The sequence below is a fragment of the Tinamus guttatus genome, unplaced genomic scaffold, assembly GCF_059628265.1.
Source record: "Tinamus guttatus ecotype Peru unplaced genomic scaffold, ASM5962826v1 Tinamus_guttatus_pri_ptg000125l, whole genome shotgun sequence".
NCBI lineage: Eukaryota > Metazoa > Chordata > Aves > Tinamiformes > Tinamidae > Tinamus > Tinamus guttatus.
The window spans coordinates 2274678-2287406 of NW_028288659.1; the positions used below are offsets into that span (position 1 = coordinate 2274678).

At 37.3% G+C, this 12729-nt stretch overlaps 1 protein-coding gene across 9 annotated transcripts in view; it reads left to right on the forward strand.

The window, feature by feature from the left end:
• Positions 1-12729, forward strand: part of ERC1 (ELKS/RAB6-interacting/CAST family member 1) — a 263972-nt gene that overhangs the window by 139038 nt on the left and 112205 nt on the right. For 7 of the 9 annotated variants that reach the window (XM_088521600.1, XM_088521601.1, XM_088521604.1 and 4 more), the window contains one exon: positions 9284-9415. The exons of the other annotated variants lie outside the window; for them this stretch is intronic. In XM_088521600.1, coding sequence (XP_088377726.1) covers positions 9284-9415 — 132 coding nt within the window. The remainder of the gene's footprint in view (positions 1-9283; positions 9416-12729) is intronic. 9 annotated transcript variants of the gene reach the window in all.

Consider the following 12729-nt stretch of genomic DNA (forward strand, 5'->3'; position numbering starts at 1 on the left):
ATAACCTCTACATTACTCTATGTTTTTCTATGGAAACAAGCGTATTCTGACTTTTTTTTAGCACTTTGCCTATTAAATTCTTCTCTTTGTCTTTGGTTATGTCACAGCAATTATGCTTACTGTGATGTGCACACATTAACTGGCATTGAGGCATAGGCTAAAGGTTATTTATTCATAAGTTGTGACTGATAGAAGATTGCAAAATACTAAAAGTCAGCATCAGTCTTTCAGCTGCTGAATTTTGTCTGAGATCTGCTCAGATCTAAATATAAAATCACATCTTTTTCTGGTGATTAGAATTCAGAATTCTCGCCTAAAGACTTATAATATGCATATGTCTTAGGGTCCTACTGCTATGGCTTTTTTAGCTTACATTGTGCAATTACTGCTTTATGCAGTAATCTGTCAGCAAAAACAATCTTAAATATACCTGCCCAGTGACAGGCTTTAGTCTAGATATTATGCTTAGAATTGTCCTTTTCTTTTTAAAACCAAGGTTAAAAAATGGACAGAGATCTTTTTCTATTAAAGCTGAAATCATTACATATATACATAGTTATACTATATTTTTGGAGCTAAGGATGCTATTTGTTTTTCTGTAAGTAGGAATGTTCCAGTTAGCTCATCCTTTTGTTGCCTATGTCAGTGAATTTAAATAGTAAGTTTTCAGAATGTTATGATGTTACGATACTTGTTCAAACAATACTATCAATATAACACCAAAAATACACTGACAAGAAGCTTTTCTTTTCAAATACTCATGTCAATATTTTTGAATTAATGATTTTCTCATGATGTTACTATGTAAAAATCTACTTTTTACCTCTTTCTTTTCAGTATTGTGTTCTTATCAGTGGTATCAGTTTGGCATTCCATACAGGCACGCGAATTGACTGAGTCAGTTCTCCCTAAAATGCTATTAATGATTTTTTTAAAGTTTAAAGTTTCTGTTACTGTACCCAAGTCAGGAAGTATCACTGAATAAGAAACCTTTTAATTCTAAGCTGATGTCATACATATATTTACAGTGAAAATTATAGGCTGATTGCCATTCTCTAAATGAGTTTAGTAGTGTCATCCATGTTGGTTTACATAAGCTTTGACTGGTATGTGGAAAGAACAAATCTCAGCAAAAAGCCATCAATATTTCTATTTTCTGACCAAATAATGTGTCAGATTTACACCCTACCAGCCTGTGTTTTTACCTCTTTGCTTTTCCATATTTCTTTTTTAATTTAAAATTTAATTTTTTTAAAAAAAATGGACAGTATTAATCACGATTATTGCACTCTTAATTACATTATAATAGGTATTTAACAGGGATTTTTTAAATGCATAAATATGTTTGTTTCCTGTTTTCAAGCCTATCATTAGATACTCAGATCTGGCATCATTACAGCATCAGATCAGGTGTGGTAAAACTGATCAGTGCATTTGCTGGAAAAGGTATTGAGAAGAACAGAAAATGTATAAAGCAAAACAGTTCCCTAGATTCTGTATAGGTGTATTGGGCTGGTAGCTGAATCCTGTGCTTTCCGAGGCAGCGATTTTCCCTGAGATTAACTTCACTTGATGAATTTGGCTTCTCAGGGTGGAGAGGAGAAGGAAAGGGGTGGGGTGGTTACAGCACTTTCACGTTAAGTAAAATGCATAGTGGGTAGCGTCTTGGCAGAATGCTAGTCCTATCCAGCAGCTTATGTCTGCTTCAAAGGAAGCAGCTCTTCAGTCCTGCCACAAATACATTAGCTACTCTACTATGATGAAAATCAAAAAGCGGCATCAGAGACTAAAATGAATGCGTGAGATTTGCAGAATTCTCTTCTAAACTTAGAAAGTGAGATTCAGCAGGATCCTCAGTTTCCCTGCCGTGTAAAACAGCTCCTCACCCGTGTTGTGTCACCAGCAATTTTTGGCGTACATTCAGCTCTGCAAAAGAGGGAAGGCAGGAGAAGTGAACTTTATGGATGGTTATGCAGGCATGCTGCTTCTGCTGTTCTTTTTGGTTGAATGACTGGATTGAAAATGAGCAAAGAGAGGTACGTCATACAACTGCTGTGATATATCAGTATAGTGATGATGGCAGGACTGGTATCAGGAAGGATAGGTCAGAGGAACAGGGGTGTATCAAGGGAATTGCTTATGGTTTCAGGCCTCTCATTAATAGTGCAGTTACTTATAACTGTCACTGTTTTGCTAAAATCTCATGTGAATTTAGGAGTCTTAAGTCATGCTGTTGATTTATATGTGAAGAAGATATCTTTTTGTAGTAGTCTTTCCCTCGTTAGCCTCTCAAAAAGCGGTTACAGAATTCTATTGTTTTTGCTCACTTTGGAAGCTTCACAGCTGTATTGTCAGCCCTGGGTCTCTTTCCAATAGTCAGTGCAGTGACCCACTATGGTTACATGGAAACATAGTCCCTGTTGGCTTTAAAAAACACAGAGGTGGTAATTTGCAACAGCTGAAGTGAAATGTTAAAGCCCTTGGCATCCTGTATGAGCTGCTAAGTGGTAAGACTGGCTGTTAGTATTGGCAAGGTCCTTTAGTCTGTCTAGGTTGTTACTAATGAAAAGTGCCTATACAAAATCAACATTCCTGTCTAATTCCTTTGTTTGGGGTGGGAAGCCTAGAGTAACACAAAAGAGGTGTCAGAAGCGTGGTAGCTCCCAGTAAGAGAAGCTGCCAGGTTCTCACAGATTTAAGCTGCTCTTCCTTTTCCTTCTAGGGCTGCCTGGGTAATACTATCTATCGCTATTTGTCCTATTTTTTATCTTCTCACTTTCCATCCTCCTTCAAGAAATGTATAGATTCTAGGTTGCAAAGCACTTCAATTTAAGAGAAGTGCAGAGCGTTATGATCAATGTAAGTTATTAGAATTGGTTAGGATCCTTCCATGCTGTTACCTGCCGGCTCTGTAGGTGAATTGCTGCTGCCCTTGGACACTACTGCTATACATTTTTGAGACACTTTTTGAAAATATCACACCTGCGAGTGCTGGCACCTAAAATACCTTGGAACAAAAATTCTGAGCAGCTAAAGCTGTTCGCACATTTTGTAGACACTCTGTGTAGTGTTCTGAAACATACTTGTACCAGTTTTCAGAGAAAAGTAGGAATATGCACAAGTTTTGGTAAGGATTTTGAGTGTGTTCAAGAAATAGACAAGGTGGAAAATTGTTTCTTTTCCCTGGGCTTGGATTTTTTCCCTTTCATTTCCCTTTTGTTTAAATTGGATCCACTAATCATAATGTATTTATACTGGGCATTATCTAATGTGGTCTGGCTTCATAGTTCACATATTACCTTTTCAGTGGTCTTTTTTTCCTTCCTCCGTGTATATGTGTTTTAGGGACAAACACAAGCATGTTTTGCCCTTGTACATAGTATGTACAGTAGTGTGCACTGTTGCATTATGTGCAATACATATTGATTTACCTCAAACTAATTATTTTCACATGATCCACAAGTGCATGCATACATGCATACTGTGGAAGTATATGTCTTCTCTTTTTCCCTTGTGGTATTCTTAGGAGAACATGCTAACCATTTCCGTAACCCCCCATATTTGCAATATGGTGTATATAGTGCTGCTGTTGCCAGCTTCATCTCACTTTCCTAGTGCAACTGAACTCTGAAATCTGCTATGATTTTTCTCCTTTTGTCTCCTAAGATTACTTTCCTGCAGTCAGGCAACTTGCAAGCCTTGAATTTCAACCCATACACCTTACTTGGCAGATACAGTTTAACAGATGTTGTTATATGTTGTCCTAAATGGGGTAGTCATCACGCGTCTCAATCTCTCCAAAGATGCGGAAACACTGGTTGAAGATCTTCCACTTGGCAGTTCCTGTTTGTTCCGCTCACAGACTCCTGTCATGCAGGAACTCATGCTAGTTATGTAGGCTGTTCCAATGCTTAGAAAGAGGCCATTTTGGGATTATTACATGAGAAAGAGAGACATCATATAACCCTAATACCTCAGTATGCCCGGCTTCAGCAGAGAGGCAGAGGTTTTGCCATCACAGGTAAACCCTGTGCTTTAGTTCTGATACAATTTGAGAGCCTCAAGGCAGCAGTGTGCAACACTGATCATTTTTGCACTACCATTTCACTCTATAGAACAAGATTTTTAACTAAGGCCATGACTCCTGGAGCACTGGGTGAATTTATACTGGTAGTTATTTTTCTGTTGTCAGCTTTGTGCTTCTCTCATGTCCAACAAAATATATAGTCCTCTTACACAGTACTTCCCAGTTCCCTTTTTTGTCATTCTTTGTATCTTTATTACTGGATATATGTTTATGTGTGGTTCAGACTATGTCATGGAAACAAGTTGTGCACTACCTTCAGGTAGTTACTCTTCAGTCATTTACAATGTCTTTTTTAATTCCACTCTTCAAGATTTAATCCTTCTTTTTTATTGCCGTCTTCTTTGGCAAGTGATAATGGAGACAGAAAAAAATGCCACAGACTTCTGCTTTGGATGAGTTACACAGGTGCTCTAAACACTCTTCTTGATCAAGGTTTTGTTGTAACTGCCATTGCAGACATGTACAGGGGTGTTTTCTCCTTCAGCATTTGCCCTATGTGTGTTCTTCAAAACTCAGTAAGTCAAAGTATTATCTCATCTGTATAACACATATGGTCACTCACAACAGGAGAAATTATCCATGCTTTTCTTGTTCAGAAACTTGCTTAAGTAACTGATCAACAGAAGGAACTAAATTAAATATACCTACCATGCTCTGCTGAGCCATGCTGCACTACGTTTATTCGCAAATTAATTGGCGATTATTTTTCAGAGAAAGGAAAAATAGTGATTCATTAACAAATAGTGTCCTTTTGGAGAGTAGCCTTGTGATTTTGACAGAACATCTTTGCTTCTGGCTTCAGCAGTGCAATAACGCAGCCAACACTGCAGAAACCCACCTTTCATATTTTGGTGAGAGTCTTTTGGCCGCAGATATCTTATCATAGACTCCAGCAGTGACAAATCTGAAGACCTCAGTAATGGGCTGGCCACAGTAGAACTTTCTGTCCTTCACATTTTTTCCAGTTATAGCTCAAGGCAGGAAGCAAGGCAACTTTATGGAAGAATCTCAATAAGATTTTAATTTGTGAAAGAAATATCTGTTACTCAACCAGCATATAATTTAGAATTGCAGATTACCAAAACCTCATATTTTTAAACCGTGAAAAAAATTTAACATTTGCTTCCAAATGTCAGTGAAGAATTTTCTCTATCCATACCTCAATGGCAATTTGTATCCAGGATGAATCTGTATTGAGGCAGGTGACAGTCTTGATTTCCCAAGTTTCACAAAATGGGGGAATTTTCTTCCTAAGAAGATGTTTATTCAGATTTAAAATGGATTATCATTAGATTCTTTATATATATTTCCTTGAGGAACTACATGATAAGGAAAAGGATAGTTCACAAGGGTGTGCTTGTGTGTTTGCATAATGTAATAATTTCACCTCTTCCGTAGTTAAGAACACTTCCAATGCTATGTTCTTCCCTTCTGGTCTATGAAAGGACAAGGGCAAAATATGCTATTGCTAATTAAAAGATTACCTAAAGACTGCCTTTCGATACCTGAGTGATTGGCTAGTCCCAGGATATTTTTGGCTGGCAGAAGCTGCAGTTCATTACATTATCAAGCTGATAACTAATCTTTTCCAAAACTTAACTATAGAAATCCATGTTAATTCCAATTCAAAGGGTAAAATGAGACCATTAGGACCATTTTGAGGCTAGTTCAAGACACAGTTACGAAATAGTCTGCTAGGGTATCACAGATTTAATTGAACTTATATTGCTCGGTGAAAACAGAGATCCTATTTCATGCACTTTTGTAACACTTCATGTCAGATTACACATTACATGAATGCATTGATGTATGCTGTTAACATATATCACTTGGATAACCTACCATTTATTCCTTTCCCTAACAGATGGGAAAAGTCCCCATTTTTTGATCCTTCCTTTCCTTTAAGGCTTTAAGTAATGCCTGTTTAAGTACTGGGGGTGGAGTCTGCGTACAAAGCAACTTCAGGATCACAGTATTTGTAGGAAAAATTATATTGTGCCTGAATTCAGTTCTTCCGTAGTATCTGCTGGGTTTTTCATTTTCTTTGTGCTGTCATCAGTGGGCATAAAGGCTGAGCCATCTCCTGTATCCCAGTTCCATTTCTACCATGGAATCTCGCAAGTGTGCAACTTGGGAGCCGAGGAGGGCGAGGGAGGGTTGTGGAAATACATAGGGAGGCAGTGCATCTTGAAAAGCAGTTACTGTACAGGTTTCTTTTTCTTCCTGGATAGTCATCTAGATTAGCTTCATGAAAGAAGGCTGCCACAGTCCCTCTTTCTGCAATTTTATCAAAATACAAGATTATAAAATTGCACTCAGGGTCACATTCCGGAGTATTTGTGAAGCAGCTCTAGTTCTGCTGTAGTCCGCTACATCAGAGGATCGATCCTTTCAGCTTTCGGGACTTATCTATTTTATCAGCATATGACAAATCATGCAGTGAAGCTTTTCTTTTACCTGTGTGTCTGTGTTATCACGGCCTCATCACCTGAAAGAAGCATATTTGTTTTATGTTCACACTGAAAAGTTTCATATATGTTCCCTTCTAGAACTCCTATTTAGAGCCTAGTGGGTAGAAAAATTTTGAGTTTTCCAGAACAATTCGTAATAGGAAACTTCTGAAATAATATAGTAGGTGAAGGTGGTTATATTTAATGTAGTTCTTTCTTCAAAGGTTAGTGCTTATTAAAATAATGTGATTTTAAAAAGGAAAACAGCAGTAGCACAGATTAAAGTTAAGCAAAAGCTTGTCATGTTAGACTTTAGAGCCAGACTATTGAGAAAACATGATGGTTTTTTAAAAGAAAAATGCTGGATTGCTTTTATTTACTTTTTCTCTATTAATATTTTCTTTTAAACTGTGGTTTATACTAGAAAATACCAAATACTGATGAATTAATCATGAAACAAAGAGCTAGAAATGAAATAATTATTTAAACATCTGTTGAAACTATCCTGGACATTAGAATTCTGGTGCTATCTGGCTAATGCAACAATTTGCTACACCTTCCGGGCATTGATGTCATTTTGTGGGAGCAGGTGGGTAGATTTATTGTGCTGCTATTAGGAACACAAGTAAACTGTTGGGCCTTTTTAAGTGTGTTTGTCTGAGAAAAAGTTCCTAAGTAAACTCTCCTTGCTAGATAGGTTATCAGTAGTTCATAAACTAAATTTTAAAATAGTTAAATATTCATTGGCATTTGTTTTCAAGTTAACACTAGATTTTTTTTCTTAACTTGCAACTCTGTAGAGCATATGTAAAATTTTACATATTGCTTTAGGAAAAAGAATTGCTTAATCCCGCTTCCTTCATTTAAACCAGTACTCATTTTACATGCAATTGTCCAATGAACTCCTCCCAGCTCTGTTGATTGAACTGGAGGGGTAGGCTTCCTATCCAGGAATAATCCTTTGGGGTTTGATAATTCCCTAGGGGAATTGATGTCTTTCATGTAATACAGATTGGCAAGTAAGTGCTTTTCATGCCCAGCACTGTTCACATACTGTGCTGAATTTTTGGGGAACTCGCTTTTTATCTTTTTGAAGAGTCTCTGGTTATGCTGATTGTAGTCCTGAGGTAATGGTGAAAGGCTTTATGAATGTTTCAGGAAGCTTCAAAAAGCATAAAACAACACTCTGCAACTCTTAGCTTTGAAATGAAAAAACATCTCTGTTTTCTTTTTAAGTGGCGATTACTTGCCCCGTGAATCCACTTTGGAAAGGATGACTCTGAAAGCTCCCCTGACTGCAAAGCCTAGCAAATACCATTGCCTTTACTAGCAGATAAACACTAGTCCTTCCTACTTACGGGCAGTGGTGCCAGAGGTCTTGCACTGGCCTGACGCAAAGCTTTGAAAAAGTTTCTGCTGAAACGCTCTAGTTGGAAGCGGCAGTCCTGAAACTGCCAGATATGTCAGCATGCTTGGTGATGTATTTCAAGTCTGGAAAGCTGAAATTAAGGAATAAGGATCTTTCCTTAAGTTCAAATGAATAATTAGCATTATGAAGGTTGCAAATTTAGGTTTCTTCCAAATCAATCATCTTTTTCCTTATTCTTTAAGGAAACAGTGGAAAATTTCAATCCTAAGTAAAACAGGACAGAAGACAACGGTGTAAATCTGACACAAAGTCCAGTGCAAAGGCAAAAACATGTTTGCTGCTTCCACTGTTGCTGAGGTGGCTAAAAAGGCCTTGTGATAACTTAAGCGTGTGCATTAAACATCTGATCTTAAACAAATTATCTAAACCAATCTGCAGGACAAGGAATACATAAATATTGCTTAGACCTGCTCCCTTCTGGTGGATGTGCTCGGAGACATTCACACCTGCTTATCAAGGCAGCCTCCTTTGCAGTCTTTTGACTAAGCCCCTACAGCAGAGGGAAGAGATTTATTTTCTTAATAATATTCAGATAAGCAGGTTTTCCTATACAAGCAAGAACACCATTTGTTCTGTATAAATTTTGCTAAGCTACACTGTTTGTATAAACGTATCAAACTGTATGTTTTCTGAGGAGCAATACAGTTTTCTTCAATGGTCTTTGAATATAGAGGAAACATCTAATCTTGCAGCTGTGAAGATGCACTCAATCAAAGAATAAATTTTCAGGGAATATTGGTACCTTGTATATCTAAGATTCGTACTGCCCTGATGGACATTTCATAATTCCCAGAGAGTTATTGATGAAAGACTTCCTTAAAGACTTACCTGAACGATAGAAAATTCTGTTGCGTTAATGTTTGCTTTTTTTACCCCTTAACCTGGAAATGGCAAATCACAAAACTGCACTGCTGTTTTCTATTTTTACCTCGCCTGCTGGTGAATGTGCGAGCAAACGAGCAAACCTGAGCACCTGCTTCCTTCCCAGCAATTCTGCCTACTCTGCTTCTTTGGAACTGCACACTAATCTGTATTTACAAACAACTCCCGCTTATCTATGCTGCATAATCTGGAAAGACTGGGATATGTCATACACCAAGGGCAAACACATCTGTCTTGCTGTGCTAGCTTTTCCCTTCACTTTACTAAACGCTTCTTCCTTCTCTTGCATCACTTCATCTTTCTTTCCTTTGCGTGAAGACATTTTGCCTGGAGTTGCACCTTGGGAGGGAGAAACACATTTTGGTTGGCATAGAACTTGGTTGATTAAAAGGCTTCAAACAAGTCTTCTTCACCTGGTCTCCCGTCATTTTCCAGGACAATCTACGTAAAAAGGATGATCGGATTGAAGAACTGGAAGAGGCACTCAGAGAAAGTGTTCAGATAACTGCAGAGCGGGAAATGGTGCTAGCACAAGAGGAGTCAGCCAGGATCAATGCTGAGAAACAGGTCTGCAATCTTATAAAGTCACTGGTAATCCTCAAAGGAAAGTAACCTGACAGTAAAGTAGTATTCTCCCTGCTTTACTGTAAAACACAGCTGGTTTTGTTTGATGAACCTAAATCTCTGTTCAAACATTGGGTAACAGAGCCCATAAAGCCAGCAAAGCTTTCATGACAGTATGTTTTTTCCAAGTAACATTTTTGTGCATATAAAAAACAAATTTATGGTATCCTGTGCTTTAAAATAGTATTTTATACAAGAATTCCTCTGACCTGTCCTGTCCATCAGTTCACCATCTATTTTCCTGTGTGAAAGCATACACACACACTGTGCTGTTTATTGCACATATTTGAAGCAGATGATTTTTATTAACATAGTTTTTAGAAGTCCTGTTCATGGACCACAGTCTCATTGTGCTGGCAATTGCAAAACTACTGGACAGAGAGACAAATCCTCTGGCTTAAGCTTACATACAGAAAATACATCCTTGTCTGTTGAAGCCACAGGTTTAAGATTTTGCACGTGGACTTAGTCTGTATCACTGATCAGAAGTGCAGGAGAATCATATATGTGTCCAATTTTGACTCCCGTAAGTAATCATCAAGAAAGAATACCATATGTGGTGAGTAAACATCTCTGAGGTTTGATAGCACATCTGAAGTAGAAGAAGCTGAACTTGACATTCTTACTGAATGCTTTTCTGACCTTCTTCGTTTTTTTTTCCACAGTTATACTGTTCCTTAAGTATGTTCCTTAAGTATGACCTTAATTAGCAAATAGGAGCCTTTGGTCAGCCAAGCTACAATGGCATTTTCTCCTTCCATTTGTTATTTAAGTGAAAGAAGTTCTGGATAACTTCAGTTTGAAACCTCTTGCAGAGTTTTTTCAAAATGTGTTCTTATATTGTGTCTTCTTTTTAGTTAATAATCTAGGCTTTCAAGAAGAAAGTCAGAGTTTGCTGGTAGACCTATTTAGAGCATAATTCTAGTTGCTGTATCCTAAGGTTCTAAACAACATCATGGAATGTACTTAGCAGGATGTCTTCTGTCCAACCTTTCTATAGGCTTAAAAATGTATAAGACGGAATGTTAAATAGGCAGCAAATAGTGCATCAAAGTCTAGATCTACTTGTAAGAAAAGTGTTTATCTCACAAAAGACCATATTTTATGCCAAGTTTCAAAAGTAACCAAAATAGTGATATGATGCCTATGCCGTGATGGTATTTTCATTTCTTTGATACAAAACGGAGAGATGATTACTCCTTATGTTCTTTTAGCACACAGAAACCCATAGGGGACACTCTTTTACCGTAGCTATGGTAGAAATATAGAACAAGATGCAGGTGGGTCAATGAATTTTTTGAAGGATGGTTTTGAAGAAGGGTGCCATTTATTAATTTATAGGTGTTAATGGATCTGAAGTTATGGAAGTAAGCACAAAGGTGAACATTTGAAAATTTATGCACACCTAATGTAGGCTAGTGTGAGGGGTTGATCACAGTGAGCTGGTTGTCTCACTGCTCACTGAGCAGCTCATCTCAGACATGAAAAGTGGGTTGAAGGCATCCTGCAAAGGGTAATATCTTGTATTTGATTCACTAGCCAAACCAAGTCCTACTAGAATTAACATGAGCTATACTACAGACAAGATTACTGCACAAACTGGCACAAGAAGGACTTTTTCAAAGATTCAGACAAGATTCTATTCCTACCAAACCACTGTAGCTCTATAATTGCAATAGGAAAGAGCTTATATTAGTCATATTAGAAGAACTCCTGCAGATTTTTAATTATAACCTTTATGCAAGGACTAGAGGCCTGAGAAGACATCAAGATTAATAAAAATATAGAAGTCCTGTCCTAGATGAAAAAGAAAGAGAGCAGTAAGGAAGACTTCAGTCACAGGATGGAAGGGACTCATTTTTGGCCTAGTCATGGATGTTTATCCATTATGAGCAAAAGGGTTATTATGAAGAGAAGATGAGCCTGGATTAGTAAAATAGGGGACTGTTGTCATAGAAGTGAAGTTTTATTTGCACAAGAGGCCCTAAAATGTGGTAAAAGGCCCTAAAGCTAAAAGAATGATGCTTATGAATGCATGCACATTTTTCCAGAAGACTGAGAAGAGCAACCTGAATGACATGTTGCATTTAGCCTCAAAAAAGTTGTTGTGTCCATCACTTTGTCCAATAGGATTTTTCTTCAGTATCAGTTAACTACAGTCAAGTAGGAAAGGAATGGCAAGTAGCTGCTTCTCCAAGGAGAGGAGGGGACTTCTTTTTCAAATGCTTTCTGTCATTTTCCATGGAGATTTTGTGTAGAATTATGACAGAGTTTACAAATGCAGAGCTTTTTTTTTTTTTTTTTTTTTTTAATAGGAAATTGTTGGCAAATCCGGTGATCTTTTACAAGCTAGCATAAGAGGTTAGGGTCATTCTTAGACCAACTATGAATGTTGTGTGTGGATTTTAAAAATTTAGTGTTATCTAAACTGAATTTGCTTTTAATTGCATGCTTTTTTCTTTCTTCTCTTTTGTTTATCTTGTTTTCTTTCATTCTACCACATCACTGCCTGTCTGAAGCTGTTAAGTGAATCAGTGCATGAGGTCAACCATTTTGGCTTTAAGTGGTTCAAGGTATGAGGACGTCTTGTGTGTGCATTCCTGCCCCAATCTTAAATGTTGTTTTTGTAGCCTGTGTTGTGCAGTCCTACCCTCAATCATCTCATTAGGTTTGGTTTTCCATTTTACAGGCTTGAAAATCAAATTATTATGTCCATGAAACTATTCAGCATTTCATGGTTCTCTTATTTCTATTTCAGATTACAATCTTGCTCTCTTTATTCTGATGTCTGAAAATATTCTGGCAACCTCTATTAACTGTGTTAACACACAATCAATCCATATATGGCAAATTTCTCTATCGGAGAAAAACTTTTTCTTTATTTCAAGGTCTTGGACTCATTCTTTTTTTTCCCTTCACTTTCCATAAATAAATAAAGGCATTTCTTGTTAGGAGCAACTCATCCTTTGGATTGGACCTAGATACAAGAGCAGATGAGGGATACAGATAGAGAGTCTTGGAAGTTCTTCAACAAATGCTTTATTTCCAGCATATTCAGTTGGTTTTGTTGGTCTACTTGTGGAACCCTGTATTTAAATATTATTGTAAATTCCTTAAGGCTATCGGGTTATGTACAGCTGTGGTTGATGCCATTAGTTCAACCCATTAGGTTAAAGATCTAGAAGAAAGAAAGTATACAGCAACTCTGTATACTCTTTTCTAGAAAGAAATTGTACAGAGTATGGAGTACTCTTTTT